At 40.4% G+C, this 21,097-nt stretch overlaps 1 protein-coding gene across 1 annotated transcript in view; it reads right to left on the bottom strand.

The window, feature by feature from the left end:
- Nucleotides 1-21,097, bottom strand: part of CPA6 (carboxypeptidase A6) — a gene marked incomplete at both ends in the record, with an annotated part of 262,208 nt that overhangs the window by 150,285 nt on the left and 90,826 nt on the right. The window contains one exon of the mRNA XM_082675155.1: nucleotides 7,395-7,470. Coding sequence (XP_082531281.1) covers nucleotides 7,395-7,470 — 76 coding nt within the window. The remainder of the gene's footprint in view (nucleotides 1-7,394; nucleotides 7,471-21,097) is intronic.

Raw genomic sequence — 21,097 nt, 5'->3', positions numbered from 1 at the left:
ATAGCACAGGGAACTCTATTTCACTTCGCTGTACAGTAGAAACTAACACAACACTGTAAAACAACTATACCCCAATTTAAAAAAAATATATGAAACAAACAAACAAGAAGTATATCTGAGTTTCAAGTTTGGGTTCAAAGAGCTTTGTAAGTTTCCTCTTGGATCCCTGTGACCCCCAGGCTAGCCAGCTAGACCATAAGAGACACATGGTCCAGCTGTCCTGTCATCCCAGCACACAGCCAACCACTAGTCGTGAGAATGATGGCAGATGCATGAATGAGCCCAGTTGAGATCACCTTCTATGGGAGACTGGTTGGACCTGACCTCTCAAACTGTCCAGTCTCATGCACTTTAGGAATAGCAATTACTGTCATCCAATAAGAGCAACTATTAGGTTGACCAAAAAGTTCGTCTGGGTTTCTCCGTAACACCTTACGGAGAACCCTGAACGAAATTTTTGGCCAACCCAATACTTTTAAAGTTTAAAAACTCATCTCAAACCAGGTTGTTTAAACATCAAAACTGAGACATCTTACAAACAGAAAGGAAACATGGTCAACTTAAAATACAGTGGACCTACAGTCTGTCATACAGAGTGAAGCCAGAAAGAGAAAAACAAATATAGTATATTAACGCATATATGTGGAATCTTAAAAAAGAAAAAAAGGTACTGATGAACCTAGTTACAGGGCAGGAATAAAGAGGCAGACATAGAGAATGGACTTGAGGACATGGGGTGGGAGGGGGAAGTTGGGGTGAAGTGAGAGTAGCATCGACATATATACACTACCGAATGTAAAACAGATAGCTAGTGGGAAGCAGCCGCATAGCACAGGGAGAGCAGCTCGGTGCTTTGCGATGACCTAGAGGGGTGGGATAGGGAGGGTGGGAGGGAGTCTCAAGAGGGAGGGGATATGGGGACATGTGTATGCGTATGGCTGATTCGCTTTGTTGAGCAACAGAAACTAAAACAGTATTGTGAAGCAATTATACGCCAATAAATATCTATTAAAAAAAATATGGTGGTATTAGTCCAAGGTCATGTTGTCAACCTATTTGAGTAAATTAAATAAAGGATCTGGGGTAATCATAATAAGAGTACTGTAGGGGGCTTCCCTGGTGGCGCAGTGGTTGAGAGTCCGCCTGCCGATGCAGGGGACACGGGTTCGTGCCCAGGTCTGGGAAGATCCCACATGCCGCAGAGCGGCTGGGCCCGTGAGCCATGGCCGCTGAGCCTGCGCGTCCGGAGCCTGTGCTCCGCAGCGGGAGAGGCCACAACAGTGAGAGGCCCGCGTACGGCGGGGGGGGGGGGGGGGGGGGGGGGGGGGGGGCGGGAACTGTAGGGTTTTTTTTTTTTACTTTTGAAAAAATGTTTCCAATGTATTCCTGTCTTTCCCACAGATTGTATTGTTTCTCTTAATATGTTTTTGTTATTGAGTTTACTAATTACCAATAACCACACAGAGGGAGAAAACTGCATACCACGTCTGAAATTCGTATTTCTGAAATTTAATCCATAACTGCATTTGGACATCTGTCTGGATTATAAGGAGCTTTCTTACTTTCAAAAATCACGCCAGAGAAAGCAAAAGTAATGCTGCTTCATTACTTTACAAAGCCTTTAACAAAAAAAATGTAAATGCTATTTCCTGCCCCAAACATTTTGACAGATCCAAGTTTTGGTCTCTTCTTCACTTTTATCTTTCAATATCATTCATAATGGTTCTGTGTATCATCAGCTAGCTCACTGAGTCACTGGCTGCTTGAGGCCACTTTCTTAGATTTTTATTGCTAAGTTACCACAAATTTAGCAGCTCAGTTCTTCCTTTACCATTTCTGTAGGTCAAAAGTGGCTTGATTTTCTGCTTAGGGTGTCACAGGGCCGAAATTAAGGTGCCAGCTTAGGCTTCAGTCTCATCTGTGGCTCAGGATCCTCTTACATTCTCAATGGTTGCTGGTAAAATTTCACTGTAGTTGTAGGACTGAGGTCTCTGTTTTCTTCTAGTCAACTGGGGGCAACTGTCAATAACTAGAGTCCTCCTGCAGTTTCTTGTTACACGGCAGCCCTCAGCTTGGATGGTTGATTTCCTCCAGGCCAGCAGGAGTCCATCTTTCTATTTCTTCTTTTGCAGTCATGTGGGGAAAACACTCTATTTTTAAAGTGCTCACCTGATTAGGTCAGGCCCACCTGGATAATCTCCCTATTTTAAGATCAACTGATTTGGTACCTTACTTACATTTGCAAAATCCTTTTAAAGCAGTGCCTAGATTAGTGTTTGATGGAAGAGCTGGGAGAAGGTGTGTATATACCAGGGCTAAGAATCTTGAAGGGCATCTTAGAATTCTGCCTTTCACAGCCATGCTTAAGAGATCCTCTAATGGCACAACTGGTTGCTAATGAAACTTGGAACAAATAACTCACATAGCAAGGATTCTATCGTCTGTCTTCCTTCTCACAATTTTCCCAGTCCATTCCACCATCCAGTTGGATGTTTGAGCTTGTAAGCACCAAGGGACCACAGGTGTTCTGGAGCTCCTACAGCTCCAGCTGCAAGACTTGGGCGGGTACCAAGGAGGATTAGCGATAAGAACATTCAACTATAGCACGATACTGAGGAGAGAGGTCACACCTGGGAAAGGCAGCAGCCAAGTTCACAGCCAAGCAAAGGAGAAAGGATGAAGGCTTCCTCATAAGAAGTGTAGTCTTTTCCCATGGAAATTTATGAGTCTAGATATGTCATTCAAAGATATCAAGAAAACTAATATTTTTGAGGCTATGTTTTAGTTTGAAAAAACGATAAACTTTTGGATACAGGACAGTTTTTTATCCTACAGATCTCTGATGAGAAAACTGGAAACAAACATCATTAATTTTTCTTTCAACAAGGCTGTGTCAATTCTCTTAAGAGAAACTTTGTCTGGATTTTACATAAAGCCATTTCTATCCCTTCAGAGCACAAAGAATCTGTGAAGAAATCTAGGCAGAACATGGTGTTTGGACTTTAATTTTACTCACCTGCAAACTATCCCCTTTCCATCGTAACTTTATTTAAATCATGGTTATGTTCTTAATTAACAGTTTAATTGGTTGGTGCTTTCTCAATCCAGTTCTCTGGAGGCATGGTTTTCTGTTTAACTTTGTTTTAATTCTTCAGCAAAACCATAAAATTTAATTAGGAGAGTAACCAGCTTTGTAACAGCAGTTCTCTGTCTAATTAGCTATGCCCTGACCATACTGTCTCAGATTCCATTCAACAATGCACATACACTTTGCATTTGTTCAGGTTTCAGATAAGGCACTGTGAATTTAGCCTAAGCATATATTCCAGTTGCTTTTCACTTTTCCATAAATGCTTGGTTACAGTCAGTGAAATCAGAAAAAGTAACTTAAAGCATTCATATATGCTATTAAACCAACAGCCATCAAAGGCCAACATGTAGGAATGCTATCTTACCGTGCATATTCGTTTCTATTGCTGCAGAACAAATTACCACAAACTCAGCTTAAAATAATACCCATTTATCATCTTACAGTTCTGTAGGTCAGAAGTCCAGACACAGCTGGCTGGATTTTTTCTTCAAGATCTCACTGAGCAAAAATCAAGATAAAAGCTGGGCTGGGATTTCATCTGGATCTCAGGGTTGTCTTCCAAGCTCATAGGGTTGTGGCAGAATTCAGTTCCTTATGGTTGTAGGACTGACATCTCCATTTCCTTGCTGCCTGTCAGCTGCAGAGGCTCTCACATCCTAGCAGCCACTGTCCTTATCACATGGCTCCCATGGGCAGTTCACAACATAGCAGCTTGACTATGTGCCAGGGGGAGCACTTCTCTGACTTCCTCTGCCAACAGCTAGAGAAAACACTCTGCTTTTAAGGGGCTCACCTGATTAGGTTAGGCCCACCCCAGGTAATCTCCCTCCTGCTGCATAATACTTCACATATCAAGAGAATGACTATTCTATCATATTAACAGGCCCCAGCCCACACTCAGAGGAGGGATTATGCAGGGTGTACACTATGGGGCAGAAACGCTGGGGCCACCTTAGAATTCTGTCTACCACACTGTGCTGTAGGGAAAGAAGGCAACTCAAGGCCTCCCAGCAAACCCTCCTGTCTTCCCCTTGGAGGCGGTGTACAGGGTGTGCAAAGGAGCTGTTAACAATGGCCCCAATTCTGTCCCATCAGCTCCACAGGGCATCAGATGACAGACACTCATATTCTTTCTTCTCTGCAGGCTTTTTTCTCTGCCTGGCCAGAACTGCTGCTTTCTGTAGTGCAAGAGGATCACGCGATGAAATCATATGAATTTAAAACGACCTCAAGTTAACATGATGCTTATTGATAGAAATTTAGTTAAGCTCAGTGCCTCAAACTTCAGCCTAATAAAACAATTTCTTTAGTGAAAGAAATGAAATATGCAGACAAGAGTTATTATAGCAGGCCCGAATCTGCTAGACTTAGAACGGCCTGCCTGCAAGACGGGCATGGGAACTTAGATTGTGGGAGGGTCCCTACCATCCTAACCGAGAAGAGCAATTCACGGTGCCTAAAGTGTCTGTGCAAACAGTATAGCTCGTGCTGAACACCTGCTCTCCTGCAGGAGCCTGGAATTCTGGTGTGTGTGAGGCAAGGGGGCTACGTAATTAGGCTCAATAAAATCCCCAGGCGCTACATCTATGGTGAGCTTCACACGTGTCATCAACTTGTTACCGAGGGAATTAAGAACATTCTGTGAGACTCTCCTGGAAGACTATTCTTGGAAACCTGTGCCTGGGTTCTCCTGGACTTCATGCCATGTGCCTTTTCTTTTTGCTCATTTTGCTTTGTATCCTTTTGCATAATAAATCATAGGTCTGATTAGGACTATAGGCTGAGCTGTGAGCCTCCTCCTGCAATCACTGAACGTGGGGGTGGTCTTGGTGACCCCTGACTCAAGGAATAAAGTAAGAGCATGATAATGGTCACATTCTGAGACCAGGCTCCAATGCCCTGCAAACTTGGCCTTAATCCTCTCCATTGTGAAGACGAGCAGAGTACACAGACTAGAGGCAAGAGGCAGCCTCACCTGGGTTCTAGAGGGTTTGGCACTGCTTAGATGTGTGTTCCAATTCTGCACTGTGACCTGGGGCAAGTTCCTTAGCCTCTGTCTGTCTCTCCCAGTTTCTCTATCTGTAAGATAGCAGTAATGATAGTACCCAATTCATAGGGCCGTTAAAATGAGGCCATTCATAGAAAGCACTTAGCACTGTGACTGGCATGAATTGACTGCAAGGGGCTGGATGTAATTGTGACGTGGACTCACCAGAACACCGTCAACACTGGAATATCAACTCCCCATCCCCCCGTACTCTGCTCCCCTCTTCTCTCAGTTATCTTCTAAGCTTCTTTGCATACAAACTGTTTCCTCCCCTAGATTATTCCCTTTCTTTAAGGACCAAATGGAAACAATAGGCAGAAGCATTTTTAAGTACAAAAAGGGCACAATGTAAATGGGCTGCCATTAGGGTCCACCATCCTGTCTATGCTCAACATCTCTCGGTTCCATCTACAGTGACTGATGAGTTTATAAGTTATCCCCACGGTTCTCACTGATGTAATCTTATTGCTTTTCTCTTTTTTTTTTTTTTTTTTTTTTTTTTTTGCGGTACGTGGGCCTCTCACTGCTGTGGCCTCTCCCGTTGCGGAGCACAGGCTCCGGACGCGCAGGCTCAGCGGCCATGGCTCACGGGCCCAGCCGCTCCACGGCATGTGGGATCTTCCCGGACCAGGGCACGAACCCGTGTCCCCTGCATCGGCAGGCGGACTCTCAACCACTGCGCCACCAGGGAAGCCCAATCTTATTGCTTTTGATAATGGTAAGTGATCACTGCATACAGAACTATGCAATTTCATTTTTATAACTTTGTTAGGCTCACCGTGTAAATATATTCACACATTGGGAGAAAAGTCCTTTGACAAATCACGTTTTCCAATATTTGGTTCAGAATATTTGTTCCTTGGAATACTGCACTCTAAGATGTAAAGGCACTATTGTTTTTTTCCAGTGATATTTCTACAACACAATGGAGCCAGAAACTTCTGCTTGAAACTTGCTTTGTTTTTGTGTAACTTTTGAGTCCCTAGTGGGTTATTCAGAGAGTGTTCAGGTATCGCTGCTGAAAAGGCTATAATGGGGTTGATGATCATATGTGACCAGCGGAAGGTCAATGTCAGTACCCAGAGCAGGGATTCCTTTGAGGGGGAGAGGAGGTTTAGGCAATGTCTGGTGAGCGCAGTCTCTCTGCTATCGGATAAAATCACCACAGTTTGGAATAAGCTCCTGCATCCTCACTCTGACCCCTTCTCATGGGACCCCCAAGCTTAAACAGGACACTGCATGTGTAGGGGCTGCAGATGAGGAAGAAGAAAGGAAATCAATAAAAGTTCAAAACCTCATTTGCAAATAAATTCAATATCTGAAGGGAAGATGTCAAAGAGAAACATCAAAGCAAAAACAAAAGACCAAAAGTCTGATAATTATAAATATCTCCAGGAGCCACTGATTCTGTCATCCCTCCTCTGTCATCCCCCTAACACCGTCTCCAGGTAGAACTGTATGGCAGTCCTAGGACACTTGCTTGTCTATCCCACACTGAAGGTTAATGAGGCCTCCCTTGCAAGTCTCCTTTGCTGTCCATTAAAATGAAGCTAAACCACCACAAACTTCATGGGATGCTTCTGTTCTTGGTAGGCATGGAAGAGAGCCCATCACAACATTTCTCATCATACGCTTTTAGCTTTTAGCTGAAGTTAACACTCAATTATATTGTAGTAATGGGGAGATGAGAAACCCTCTAACTCTAAAACCCATAGAATGCATCAAAGATTGAATAATCAAAGCCCTTCAACCTTTGCCAACAAAAGTCTCTTATCGGACTCACTGAAACATAGCAAAATTAATTAACTTGAATTTCTAGCTTTCTTTTCCTCAACTCAAGTCTGCTTGAAGTTTTAATTAGAAGGAAAGTGTCTAGATGATCAGCAGGGAGATTTCAAGGAGGAGAAGTGAAGCTTTGGAAAATTACAAACTAAATCCATTTGTTAAAAAAATTTTACTGAGCTCCTAGGATATTCAAGACACTCACTGAGAACAGAGCAATGATCAAAAATAGACAAGCTCTCTCATGAAGCTTACATTCTACTAAGGGAGATGGAAAATAAATGAACTAGTAAATAGATAATTGGTCAGATATATAATATTTTGAGTAACCTTAACTATCCTTTAAAGGCACTTTCAAGCTATCTCTTATCATTTTCTTCCCTTGACTAATGAAGTCCAATTATTCAACTCTAGTCAGCAAAACCCTGTAAACACATTATGAGCATAATGATAAGTGAGTGGACACTCGCTTACCTTCAGTTGCTGGTATATTTTCTTCAGTGCATATGCTTCCTCTTCTGTATTGGGAATAAGTCTTATCACCTTATCACTATAAGAAAAGGAAAACAATGGTGATATTTACCTTTCAAAAATAAAGATATAACCATCTCTATCTTCTTACCTTTTAAAAAACTGCCTCTGCATTTAAGAAAAACAGCAAAACTTTGGACTGGCCAGCAGGAATTTTACCCTGTCCTTGTTATTCTCTGATTGTATTGGTCTTTTATTCTCTGTCTGAACGCTATTCATTTTTTCATCAGCTTTTGAAGATTACAAACTGACACTCAAGCAGAGAAAGGCCAAAAACACAGGAACAGTGGCAACAGGACAAGAATGCTCATGGTGTCTCAAAGCAGATACCAAGAACGAAAACTCCTGATGACAGGGGAAAAAAACCAAACAAACTACTTTTTATTTTTTCAGTTAATTAATTTATTTATTTTTGGCTGTGTTGGGTCTTCATGGCCGCACACGGGCTTTCTCTAGTTGTGGCGAGCAGGGTCTGCTCTTCATGGTGTTGTGCGGGCTTCTCTTGTTGTGAAGCATGGGCTGTAGAAGCATGGGCTTCAGTAGTTGTGGCACGTGGGCTCAGTAGTTGTGGCTCACGGGCTCTAGAGCACAGGCTCAGTAGTTGTGGTGCACGGGCTTAGTTGCTCCGCGGCATGTGGGATCTTCCCAGACCAGGGCTCGAACCCGTGTCTCCCGCATTGGCAGGCGGATTCTTAACCACTGTGCCACCACGGAAGCCCCAAAACTACTTTTTAAATTTAACTTAATGCTGAAAAATAATGTGACTTTTGATGAGAGAACCTGTGAAATCCATACACAGCAGAACATTTCTGGTTTGGATTCTTCCCACGTTGAGGACAGTAAAGATAAGCCCATCTCTATGGGGCATTTTATTTCTCAAGTACAGAGCTTCCCAACTGGTATATGGAGGGCCCCCAATTATTTGTGGGTGTGCCATGAGATGCTGATGGCTGTAAAATTTTTTATTTTTTTATTCTTATTTTTTTTAATTTATTTTTTATTGAAGTATAGTTGATTTACAATGTGTTGGTTTCTGGTGTACAGCGAAGTGATTCATTTATACATATAAATGTGTTCTTTTTCATGTTCTATTATGGTTTATGCAATATTCTTAAAGTGATAAAAATTTAAAATCAATTTTTACAGCCATTAAAATTTTACCACAGTTGAATATTTGAACACTCTTTATAGATTCTGAATTGCCTAAGAAGACTGGAGGTGTCATGCTTTCCATCAGAGAGTTCTCTGTGGTGGTGACTGCTCCCCCAGGTGTGCCAGACAGGCATTATCATTTCCTAATTATGTCATGAGGCTCTGGTATATAATAATCACAACTATATATGTATAACTGAAGCACTGTGCTGTACACCTGAAGCTAACACATTGTAAATCACCTATACGTCCATAAAAAAGAAATTCATTTATCATAGTAAAAAAATAATCACAACTGTTCCACGTGCTTTGCATGGAGTATATACTTATTAAATATTTATTAGCAGACTGTATAAAGGAGATCATTGAGAATAATTGGCTTCCAGAGGAAACGTAAGGAAAAACTAAGTACAAGGGGAATGCATATTTTTCATCATCCTCTATGGCATTTAACAATGACTGCAGATAAAGAAGAATGTTATTAATACCACGTATATATATAAAGCACAAAAAAAAACCCTCTAGCAGTTCAGTCACAACTTCTCTCTCCAGCCTCAAAGTTGTATCAGAATAAGAATAGAATTTGCATGCTTTTCCAATGGTTTTACTACTTAGATGAATAGCAGTCTTGAAGGCTAGGTGAGATTAATATGGAGGACATCAGAGCCCAAGGGAGACTTCCAGATGTGTTGGACAGTCATTCGTAAGGGTTGTGTGTCCATTTCCAATCACTTTAGCTGTATTCTTTCAAATGATCCCGTTACACCTTCCTTAGGCCTATGAATTAAAAGACCCCTGGCTTGCTGATGATAATTTAGTATGTTTTAGGTACTCCTATTCAATATGGCTTTGTAGCTTTGATTTCCTCAAAAATCACACAAAGCCACCTCTCACTATCCACGTCACAAAGCCCACTTTTCTGGAAAGAATTAAAAAGTAGAAGGAAAGGAAAAAAATTGAATCACTGTAAAACAACTCCAAAAAATGACTTTTGGAATTTAAACGTAATTACACCTTTTCTTTTTTTCATTTCTGTTTACACATGTCTCTGGCCTTTGTTTTTCCTGGATTCATCATATCCTGGCCTCTCCCACCTGAACCAACATAATTCTTGGCAAAGAGAAACAACTCCTATGGGTGATACGGTTGTTTCTGAGGGATGGATCACTTGACAGCTTGCTGAAAAACACCTCCATCTGGGGCCCTGTCAGCTCCTCAAGAGCGCAAAGAAAGCAATCTGTGGTTGTTTCACAGCCATGGGCAGATTCTTTTTTTTGTTGTTTTTTTTTTTAAGATGATAGATAATTCAACCTGGCAATTGGGTCCTCCTCTGTGAGTGTAAGGTAAAAGGGGACCACCCCTGGGATTATTTAACCCTGAAAGTGATTGTTCAAACCCAGCTTTGTCGTTTTTATCACAAAAAGTTCTCTTCATCTCAGCTTGTAGAAATTTTCAGGTGTGACTTGAGAAATGTTACCATTTGGTTACTTATCAAAGAGCAGAGAATAAGGAAAGCTATTTAGGAAAGCCCATGAAATGCCATACTTTTTTGTAAGCCTATAAATTATATTGGTAGACTAGCCAGTAACCAAAACCCAAGAGCTCTTTATTCAGCATGGAAAACCAAATGCCTTCCAAATGCCCCATGTGTTTTACCAAACAGAAAGCTTACTCTCCCTAGATCTGATAGCTAGTCTTTTTCGAAGTGCCGAACAATAATTCAGGACCACAAACAGGAAGTTTTCAGGTAGTGAAGTAGCTACTGGAACTTAGAAAAACTAGCTGTGCACAACTATCATAGAAGGTGAACCGAGGCTTCCTTTATAATTTATCAGTTTTTTCAACCACTACGTGACAACATCATTTTAAGACCACTTGGTTACCCTTTGGGATTAAGACGAGGGTAAATCAGATATTTCTGACTCAGTCTATATAAAGTTGTCAGAGAAAGACTGCAGACGTTTTTAAGTACAGTTTAAGGATGTAGTACAGAGGCGGCAGGGTATCCTAGATAACTAATGTCCCAGTAATTATTAATATGTATCCACTCATGATATACTGGTATTTTGTCCCCTTGTCTTACAGGACAAATGAGGTTATGTTGCTATCATGCTAGCATCAAGTCTGGTTGTAAATTTGACGACTAAACCTTCTGTGCCGTAGCAACCACATTAAAAAAATTTAATCAATTGCAAAACTATTCTTAAATGTCTAATGAGAATGTATACTCCTAGAGAAGAGAATTCAGCAAGAGAATACCATCTCAAACTTGTTACCATCTGTCTGGGTCTCAGAGTCCTTGTTACAGGAGTGAGGGGTGAACTCCCAGCTGCTTTTTCATTTTATTTTTAAATTTAATTATATATTTTTTTAACTTTTCTGGACTTATTAGTTTCAGGTGTACAACACAGCGATTCAATATTTTTATAGATTACACACCAAAGTTCTTATAAAATATTGACTATTTTCCCTGTGCTGTACATTACATCCCTGTGGCTTATTTTCTAACTAGCCGTTCGTTCCTCTTAACCCCCTTCACCTATTTCTCCCCTCCCCCTATTTCTCTCCCCTCTGGTAACCACTAGTTTGTTCTCTGAATCTACGAGTCTTTTTCTGTTTTGTTATATATATATTTTTTCGATTCCACATATAAGTGAAAACACACAGTATTTGTCTTCCTCTGACTTAGTCACTAAGCATAACACCTAAGACTGGGTGGTTGGAGTTGGACGCCAGTTGTAGTCATCGCTATGCCTTGACCACACCTACGGAAGAACGTCTGTGTTTGGACAACCTGAGAGTCCTCCTCCTCAGCCTCCTTTTGAAAGACATAAATGTGAAGCCCCGGATTTTTCCTCTAGCTCCTGGCATGACCTTTCACAATTCTATTATCAAACTCTACATTTCTTTGTAAGTTACAGAGCTCGTTTATGAATCCATGTTTATAAAAATTAAAATACTACACAGGATGTGAAATAATAAAGTTCCTCTCCCAGTTCTCTTCCAACCCAAACCTCCCATCTGCCCCTAGTAGCCATTATTAAGAGTTTCCTGGGATTCGCGCCAGACTCTTTGCACTTACACATGCACGCATGTGCGCGCGTGCACGCACACACACACAGTGATTTGTTTTATAACACTATAATACTAACTTGCTTTTGTTTTTCACTTAATTCATTTTAAATGCTATTTTTCACTTAATTTGGTTTTAAAATGCTCCTTTTAAATAAACAACTGGATTCCATATGATATTTTATTTCAGAGTTTTATACCTATATTCGTAAGGGAGGCTTTTAAAAATCCAACTTTAAAGCATCATGTTCTTTTTGAATCGCTTTTGTCTGATTTTGGTATCAACATTATGCTTACTTCATGGGACTAATTAGGGATTTTTTTACCGTTGTAATATGCTCTGACAATTTGAATGACACAGAAGTTATGCTTCTGATTGTTTTGTAGAATATACTCATAAAATCTTTGAAGGTGAGGCCTCCTCTTCCTTTTTTTTGTTTTTGTTTTTTTCTGGTGGTTAAGGGTTAGATATCTTTTAAATTCTTTTGTGGATAATGGTGTGTTCGGTTCTCTTCTGGGCTTTTGGTAATTTACATTTCCCAGAAAACCATCCACTTATTTTTATAAAATATATTAAACTATTAAAAAGTCTTACAATTTAAGACATATATCTTTCTTTATCTGTAGCTTTGTCCCCTTTTTATGTCCTAATGGTATTTGTGGGTTTTTAAAAAATTCCTCAATCAGATTTTGCAAAATTTATTTTATTGGTCTTTTAAAGAATCATTTTGTTTTTATTGATCAATTATGTTTATTATATATATGTATTTTGATGTATATATAGTTATATATGTTATATATTAATGTATAACATGTATTTTGATGATACATAGTTATGTATAAGCTCATAACTACTACATCTTCTGAATGGAATGAAACTTTTATTCGAACAAAATATCCTTAGAAAAATCATTCTTTGGCTCATTTAAATAGCCTTTACCTTGAATTCCATTTTCCCTAATATGATTGCCACTCATGCTTTCTTTCTGTTTAGCTGGCACAATTTTGCCCATCTCTTTCTTATGCTTTTCCCCCAGATGTGTCTCTTGCAAACGTCATAATGCTAGATTAAATTTTTAAAATCCATAAAGAACTTTGACTTTTAGCTGGAGAATTGTACTTGTTCACATTAATTATCATACCTAACATGTGTGGTTTTAATCTTACAATTTTTTGTTTTGTTATAAGTTCTTGTTGCCATTTTCTTCCTTTTCTGCCTTTCTTAGAGTTAACCAATTTTCTTTGCCAATTTTTTCGTATCTATTGGTTTGTGAGCTACGCATCTTATTTCTATTTCTTCAGTGTTTATATAAATTAAAAAAACCTTAACAGAAATAGAGGCACAGATGTAGAGAACAAACGTATGGACACCAAGGGGAGAAAGCAGCAGGGGGGTGGGGGGGTGGGATGAACTGGGAGATTGGGATTGACATATATGCACTAATATGTATAAAATAGATAACTAATAAGAACCTGCTGTATAAAATAAAATTCAAAAAAAACCCCACCTTAACAAATACCTCTTCTTTCATGTCTAGAATTAATATCTTAGTATTTTCCTCCCTTGAAAAAGATTTAAAATTATTTTTTCTCCATCCCTCTCTCTCCCCCACATTTTTCCTCCTCCTTCATTCCATGTTTGTGAAAATCATCTGGCATTGTTGTTGCACATCTAAGTGTGGATCTCTCCTCAAAACTCATATCTTGAAGTCCTAACCCCCAGTATGTCAGAATGTGAGTGTATTTTGAGATAGGGTCTTTGAAGAGGTAATTAAGTTAAAATGAGGTCATTAGGGTGGGGCCTCATCCAATACAATTGGTGTCCTTTTCAGAGAGGAAATTTGGGCACAGACACTCACAGGGGGAGGAGCATGTAAAGACACAGGAGAAGAAGGCCTCAGAAGAGACCACACCCACAGACCCCCTGATCTCAGACTTCTTGCTCTAGGACTGTGAGGAAATGAGTTGCTGTGGCTGAAGTGACCCAGTCTGTGAACTTTGTCACCAAAGCCCCAGCAGACTAATATTAATACCTACTCTGAAGATGGCAGCTTAACCATTATGTCCTCATGGAGCTATTCTTTGATATCCAGAAAATTTCAGTCACCTTGTTCTTTCCTGTATTCTCCCATTACCTTATACATTTCCTATTACATTCACCATAATTATTTAATGTCTACATCTCTCCACTAAGCTTTAAACTCCATATAAGCAGGAATTCAATACATTGTAATCTATTTGTGGAAATCCTGCGTTGTGTGAGTACCTCTACAGAGTGGTTTGGAGCTGGTCTTGAGGGGTCCAGGGCCAGTTTTTTTGTCTTACTCGAAATTCCTCTATCATGCAGAGGGTGAAGGAGCTCACACCCACGCATGGTAAAGGCCCAGGGTATCTGCTTTCCAGAGGTGCCTCCTATCCCCCACATCCCTAGGAAAGTAAAATCTCCCTCAGCTTCTTCCAGCTGAGTGGGAAGTTTTTCTCCACAGTTCGAGAAAAGTGCTTTGAGAAAAGCAAGCTTTACACAGACTTGCTTCTAGCTCCCCACTCCTGCCCACTGTGGGCACTGGAACCCCAGCATCAGCTTGAGGGCCCCTTTGCAAAGTCCTGACTACCAGACCTCAAGGCATCAGCTTTTTCTTTTCACTGTAGCTTCCCCCCTCCCCAAATGTTTGGCACCCGGAAGTTTCCTCTTCTTTCTTCCTCCAAAGCTCAGTTATCCACTAAAACCAATGACATGGTGGCAGCATCCCACACTCTGCAGGCAAGTTGCCAGCACAGTCTGTGTGGTCTCAGGCAAGGTTTTTCACGTCTCTGTGCCTCAGTCCCTCTCTCTCCAGATTGGGGAGACTCGTACCTAATTCATGGACTATTAAATGAGTGAGGGTTTAATGAGTATTCAAGTCAAGTGCTTAGAGTAATACCTGACACAGGGTCAGAGATATTGTAGATGTTTGATGTTATCATTACATTTTGTCATTTTCAGCATTTCTTCGCTTTATCCGATATTTACATTTTGAGGGTTCCTGATGGCAACCACTCAAATCCTTCATGTTCTCTCCTGTTCTAATCTGTTGAGTGGAAGAATGAATAAGATTCTCAAGAGGAAACTACCTGTAGCAGACCTGCTGAGCAGCCTCAGAATGTGTGACCTGTGTGTAGTCTGTCCTCTGCTTGGTTTCGTGTAACTGCTTCCCTGGGGACCACACCTAATCTGAGACCCAACTTAAAGACAGTCCGTGGACAGTAAGGTGGAATGACAAGTAAGTCCTGCCCATTTGGGCTCACTCTATGGCCGGTGACTGACAGTCGATGCAGTCAGATCCCATCTTGGGGAGTGTGCGCTTGAGACATAAAGAAAAGGACCAGTTAGTTTGCAGGATCTGGAGCAGGGGCACCAGATCCAGGGAACAGCCAAGTGGCCACACTGGCAAAGTCCTCAAGGAGGGAGCACAGGCACTTGACACACAGCCCTTCGTGAATGATCGTTTGGTCCCAGGGACATGGGTTGGAAAGAGTCCCCCCTTTCCCTTGTGCTTCCTTATGATAAACTTCTATCATCTGATGTATCTGCAATGTGTCTTTTTTGAACCCAGCAAATGCACCAGTATTAAGAACACATAAACTTCAAATACTTCAGTTTTTCATTCCTGTCTCCAAGTCACTGGATTTATCTTCTCTGAACCAGTTCCTTGTTCATTTAGGGAAGAAAAAGAATAAGGTTGGATTCCAATCAGGGCTCCAACCACTTGACCAAATTGTGTAAACATTTAGAGCCAATGATGCCTAATCCTTAATTGGGGAAACACTACAATTTTGTTGCATAAGATTTTTGTGAGAATTATTTCATTTGGCCACACTTATTAAGGTTTCATCATGTGCCAGACACAGTGTTGGATGCTAGGAATGCAGCAGTTCCTGCCGTGATGGGCTGACACTCACAGTTTCTGTGAGATACTGTCTGGGAAACGCCTAACTTAACACAGCCTCTCAGTGCATTAGCTACTGTTATTACCTCTACAGGAAAATATTTTTCTCATCCTTTAGAACTTAACAAGCTGAAAGCAGATGCTTTGCTAAGTGTGTTTCACTGTAAATATCAGAAACAAACCACGATTTAGTTGCGGATCTATTTAACTTTCTTTGGTCGTTGTTGGTGCTTTTATTTCTTGACATTTTCACAGGTATTTGATTCTAATTGTTGATCAGTTTCTTAATTTGGGACTATTTCCTTTCTTCTCAGGCAGCTCTTTGGCATCTCAGAAATGCACATATTAGGTAATCTCATTTTCTACAACAGCGATTTATATAAAATAAAAAGGGAAAATAATTTCAGAGATAGTCTTGTGGAGATGTCCTCTCTATTGGTACAGGCTACACATGTTCAATTTTTCAATAAAGACACAATTTACCTGGATGTAGAAAAGGATTTCTAATGTTGCCCTTTACAAGGTACCAGAGTAGATGACTATAGTGGATGCCTTTGACTGCCCCTCTTAAATCCATTTCCCTTTCCTTAAACCCTAACAGGACTGGTTTGCTCAGATACACACCTTCACCCCGTTTCAGGAATGAGTCTTGATCAGCCAGTCAGAGGATGGATATCCCCTGGACACTTTTGATAGTCTGGAGATGGACAGGTGCTATAAATGGACCCAATCAGGTTTAAGGGAAGGACTGATACTCCAAGGTTGAGGGAAAAAGAAGATTCACTCTCTTATTGAACATAAGCAATGTGTAACCCTGCTTGGCACTGGCAGCCTGTAATTGAGAAGGGAGTGAACTTTGGGGTGAAGCAGATTCTGTGGACTGTTGGGAGAAGAGACAGAAAGAAGCTGGGTCTTCAGTGATCTTGTAGAATCAACCAACCTTCAAGCTTGTCCTATCTCTGGACTTCCTGTTATACAGTGTACAATTTTTCTTTATTGTGTGGGCCAGTTTGAGTCAGTTGTCTCCTACTTGTAACCAAAAGCATGTTGCACAATAACAATAATTTTACTTATTTTGGCTATTTTTAGGAATGAGATAAGGAAAACCAATAGAATAATTAAATTTACTGTTATTTAATAGTAAGCAAAGTCTTTGCAGCTAGGAAAACACATATTGACATTCCTTCTTTTTTTCCTAAATACCATTCTCTAAAACATCCCTTTAATTTTGGTGGCAGTTTAAAAAACAGTGGGTGCTTTCAGAGGAGAAGATTCATGGAACTCAATAGCTAAGAGTCATCTTGCATTTGCAAGAAAAATAGGACGGTTTAAAATATTTGCTGATTTTTCTGAAAACTATCTTGTGGAAGAATAATAGGATATTCACTTATTAAACAAAAAAAATCTCATGCCCGAGCACAAAGAAAACCATTAAGTAATCCCATCTAGAAAAATTACTGTTCGCACGTAGATTCTATATTATAAAGGTCTCAGAGCTGTACTTCCTTTGTTGAAAGATTGTGTTTTGATGTACATGAAAAATTTCATTAAAAAGCAATAAATAAGAGACAACTTAGCAGGGAATACTCTAGAGAGCTAAATGGAGTCTCCCTTCTTTGGTCATGGTTTATAGTTGCAATATAAAATACTCAGAACATGAAGAAGCTTCCTATGGCAGTTTGCCTGGGACATGAAGATTTAGACTTCACTCTCAGATTAACATTAAGCAGAAGCAGAAGTGATGACTTTCTTCTTCTTCTTCTTCTTTTTTTGTTGTTGTTGCTACAGTTACTTTAACAGGAGAGAAAAGAAAACTATAGTCTGCAAAAGCCTTACTGTTGTACTTCACTTTGTAACAGAAATTTTCTCAAGAAGTTCAATGCCTACCATGGTGTCTCATCGGTAATGAATGATCAAGAAATATCTGCTGAACTGAAATGAAATTGGCTTTTTGTAAACTGCTGTTTTAAATTTCTGAAATTGGCTTCCATTGTAAGGCTTGAAAATTTCCTACTCTCTCATTAGCACAGGTCAGAGAGGAAAAAGAAATAAAATGTAACCCTGCCAGTAAGTTAATTTCTTACAGTAAGATATTATCTTCACTATGTCTCAAGGACTTTCTATATATCATTGTCAAATCAGTATTTGACAAGTCCTTCTTGTGATATTTAAGAATAGGACTCCATCTGAGCAAACTGTTACTGCAATGGAGAACAAATCGTTCATTCAACACATATCTGTGTAGCAATTATTCCATGCAAGTCCCTAGTGGGGAAGAAAAAGGAAGTGAGTATAGACCATATATAATCTAGTATAAAGATGTATAATCTAGATGGGTATATAAGACATAAGTAATGCCTTATATTATTATCGTGATATAAGGTAGCATGTGATCAATGTTTTATAAATTACACAGAAAATGAGATCAAGCAGGATGCTGTGGGGCCTCCCCAGGGACAGACCCCATGTCCTCCACCTCTTGTTTGTAGAAAAGCTTTAGTCTCCTAGGCCTTCCCCTAGTTCTGAAGAGCAAATTTAATCAGTGAAGTAAAAAATACAGAAACGAAAGGGAACAGTCAAGCAAGATGAAATAACAGTAGTTTAGCTATAAAACGAAGTCAAGGACATTTAGTTCCTCATCAGGAGCTATAGATAATATCCTGAGCCATATCGTTGAGTTGTTTTGCTGACACCAAAACCCCTACCAGGTAGAAGCAGTTAACTGCATGCTGACCACAAGCATGTGGACCCCAGACTGGTTGGAACCAGAAGGTTAATGATGTCGACTCCCGAAATACCACCCCATTACCTCACCACCAACCAATCAGATGAATGTCCATGAACTGATTAGGCACCCTACAACCCTCACCCCTAATGTTGCCTTTAATAACCCTTCCCTGAAAGCCGGTCAGGGAGTTGTGTTTAGCTGGAACTATCAGAGAAGACAATATGGAAGGACTTGAATACTTGAAATGAAGATTTGTGTCCCCATTGACTGAGAGTCACTGGTATACAATAGCTTAGTGGTTTTGAAATTTGAGTGTGCGTGAGATTCACGTGGGAATCTGCCAGAATAACTTGGGCTAAATATCTTGAAATCTCCTTTCAGTAAAAAACTTTAGCAATACTGAAATTTGTATGTGTGTGCAGTGTATCTTTTAATATGCATTGGTAGGCTGGCAATAAAGTAGGGGAAATCCTAACAGGTTGAAAATGCTGAGATAACACTGAAGCAGTGGCCACCCTGATTGAGGACATCTGGGTAATCGCTGATGTCCTAGAATCTGAACAAGGGGAACATTCAAATCAGAGACACCAACAGAAGGTCTTAACCACCTCAGTGAAAGGATGGCCAGAAAGAATGCCTTGTGAAAAGAAAGAGTAGGAATACTTATCTTTCTTGGACTTGGCTCTGGATAGAGGAGAAAAATATAGTCATCACTGAATTTAAAACCACAAGCTATCCAACTAGTAGGGTTAGGAATAAAATTCAAACTGCCTATGTTGTCCAAAATCTCCAAGCCTCATTCTCTCAGCTGCAGAGCCCTGCCTAGTGATGGCTCACAACTGACTCCATTTAAGGCATTACCTTCAGTTTAGAGGAAGTGCTCCACCCAAGGTTAAGGCTCCCCCTACTTCTCAGAATAAAGGCAAACCTTAGCCCATCCTTTATCTTACTATAGTGCATTGCTCTGAGGATGAAAAATTATCAGGGGTATCAAATAAATCAACAATTAAACAAGGCACCGTAAGCCCATGGTGGGACTTCATGCCTCTCCCTGTCATATCACATATCATGAGGGTAAGTAGGGTATTAGAAATAGGATGGGAAAGTTTATAGTCAGATACATCACAAAGTAAGGAGAAGGAGTGATGACAATTTACATCTAACAATCTCGCTTCTTCCATCACCTGTTAACAGCCAAATGCATTGCTCCTGAAGGGGAGTCCCTGAACAGTGAACAGAGAACACTGGTAAAACATACTGAAGCTGAAAGCACGTATTGCATCCAGGCAACAGATTATGGCCAAGCTTTGTATCTTATCTACTCATATATCTTAGAATTCAATTTAAGAAGGAAGAGGGTTGTGAGGGGCTGTGTATTAACACAAACGTATGAATTGAAAGGGGAAGGCAGCCTTTCCTGATAGAAACCAAGTCTGAATTGGCTGACTGGCTTGACAACGAAGTTTTCCTTTGCCAGTTAGAGGATACAGCACATAGTTTCCTAAATGAGCTATATCTGCAGAATCAAGGTTTAGAGAAAATTCTATCTTAAAGCAGTTGATAACACCATTTTGTCAAACATTATTGTGTCGGCATAGATGTAATGAAGTTCACAATTTTCCCAAATCTTTGTGATGATATCACGTTAAACAAAAAAGGGTGAGGGATGCATTATTTTCTGGAATTCTTTTAGGGGGGCATGAGTAGAGAAGTGGGGAGCTGACTTTCTTAGCTCTCTGGGCTGATTTCGGTTCTCTCTTTAAGATGGTAACCCCTCAAACTGAACACACTTCCCTGGAGGTGTTGTGAAGTTGTCAGGAGAAAATCAGGGAAGGGAGGAAACACATTCTTGTTGCAGGTGAGAGAGGAATTCAGAGTTCTTATTTTAAATATTAATACTTGATGTATCTGATGAAGCAAAATATTTGATCACTGAACAGATACCTATCACTGCCATTTTTCCAGGTGCTGGAGAAACAGTAATGAACAAGGCAGGAAATTTTCTGTTATCATCTAGCTTATGTTGCAGTGAGGGAGGCAGATAATGAGTAAATAAATTAACAAACAGCGTTTCAGATAGTGACAGAGCTGTGGATAAAGTAAGAGGTAATTTGATAGCAACTGGGGAGGGGGCTGTGCTATTTTAGATCGGGTGTCAAGGAAGCGTCCTCCGAATCAAGTTTTAAATACCTGGATTAAAATGAGCCAGCAGAGGAGGATTCCATGGAAGAGTGCTAAGAGCCCTGAGTTGAGGCATGCTTGGTCCTCCTTGAGGACAGCAAGTCTGCAGCCGAGAACAAAGGGGTGCGTGGAAGGCGGCCACGTTGCGGGGGGATGACCAGGGAGGATCTCGTGATGGAGCCCTGGACGTGCATACGGAGTTCTGTTTTTATACCCGGTGCAATGGAAGCTCTTAGAGGGTTTTAATCAGGACAATAATATCTGATTTATGTTTTTAAATGCTCACCCTGGCTGCTGTGTGGAGAATGGACTCTGGGGGAAAGGGAAGAGAGAGGGGAGAGCAAGGAGACCAGTAGGATGATTGCTGCAGTATAGGACAGAGGTGGCTTCTCTAATGAAGTCGGACAAAGAGGCTAGATCCAGGATATACTAGAAGTAGAGTCCACAGAATTCACTGCTGAATTTATACAACCAAAGGAGAGTTAAAGAATCACAGATGACTACCACGTTTTGGCCATTCACTGGGATTGAGAAGACTGAAGGCAGGTTTGGCAGAAAATATCAAGCTCCTATTTCTTTCTGAACAT

This window comes from Grampus griseus, assembly GCF_964374135.1.
Source record: "Grampus griseus genome assembly, chromosome: 17".
Lineage (NCBI taxonomy): Eukaryota > Metazoa > Chordata > Mammalia > Artiodactyla > Delphinidae > Grampus > Grampus griseus.
Note: the sequence above shows the minus strand (reverse complement) of the source record. Positions and strands in the feature narration are given on the sequence as shown.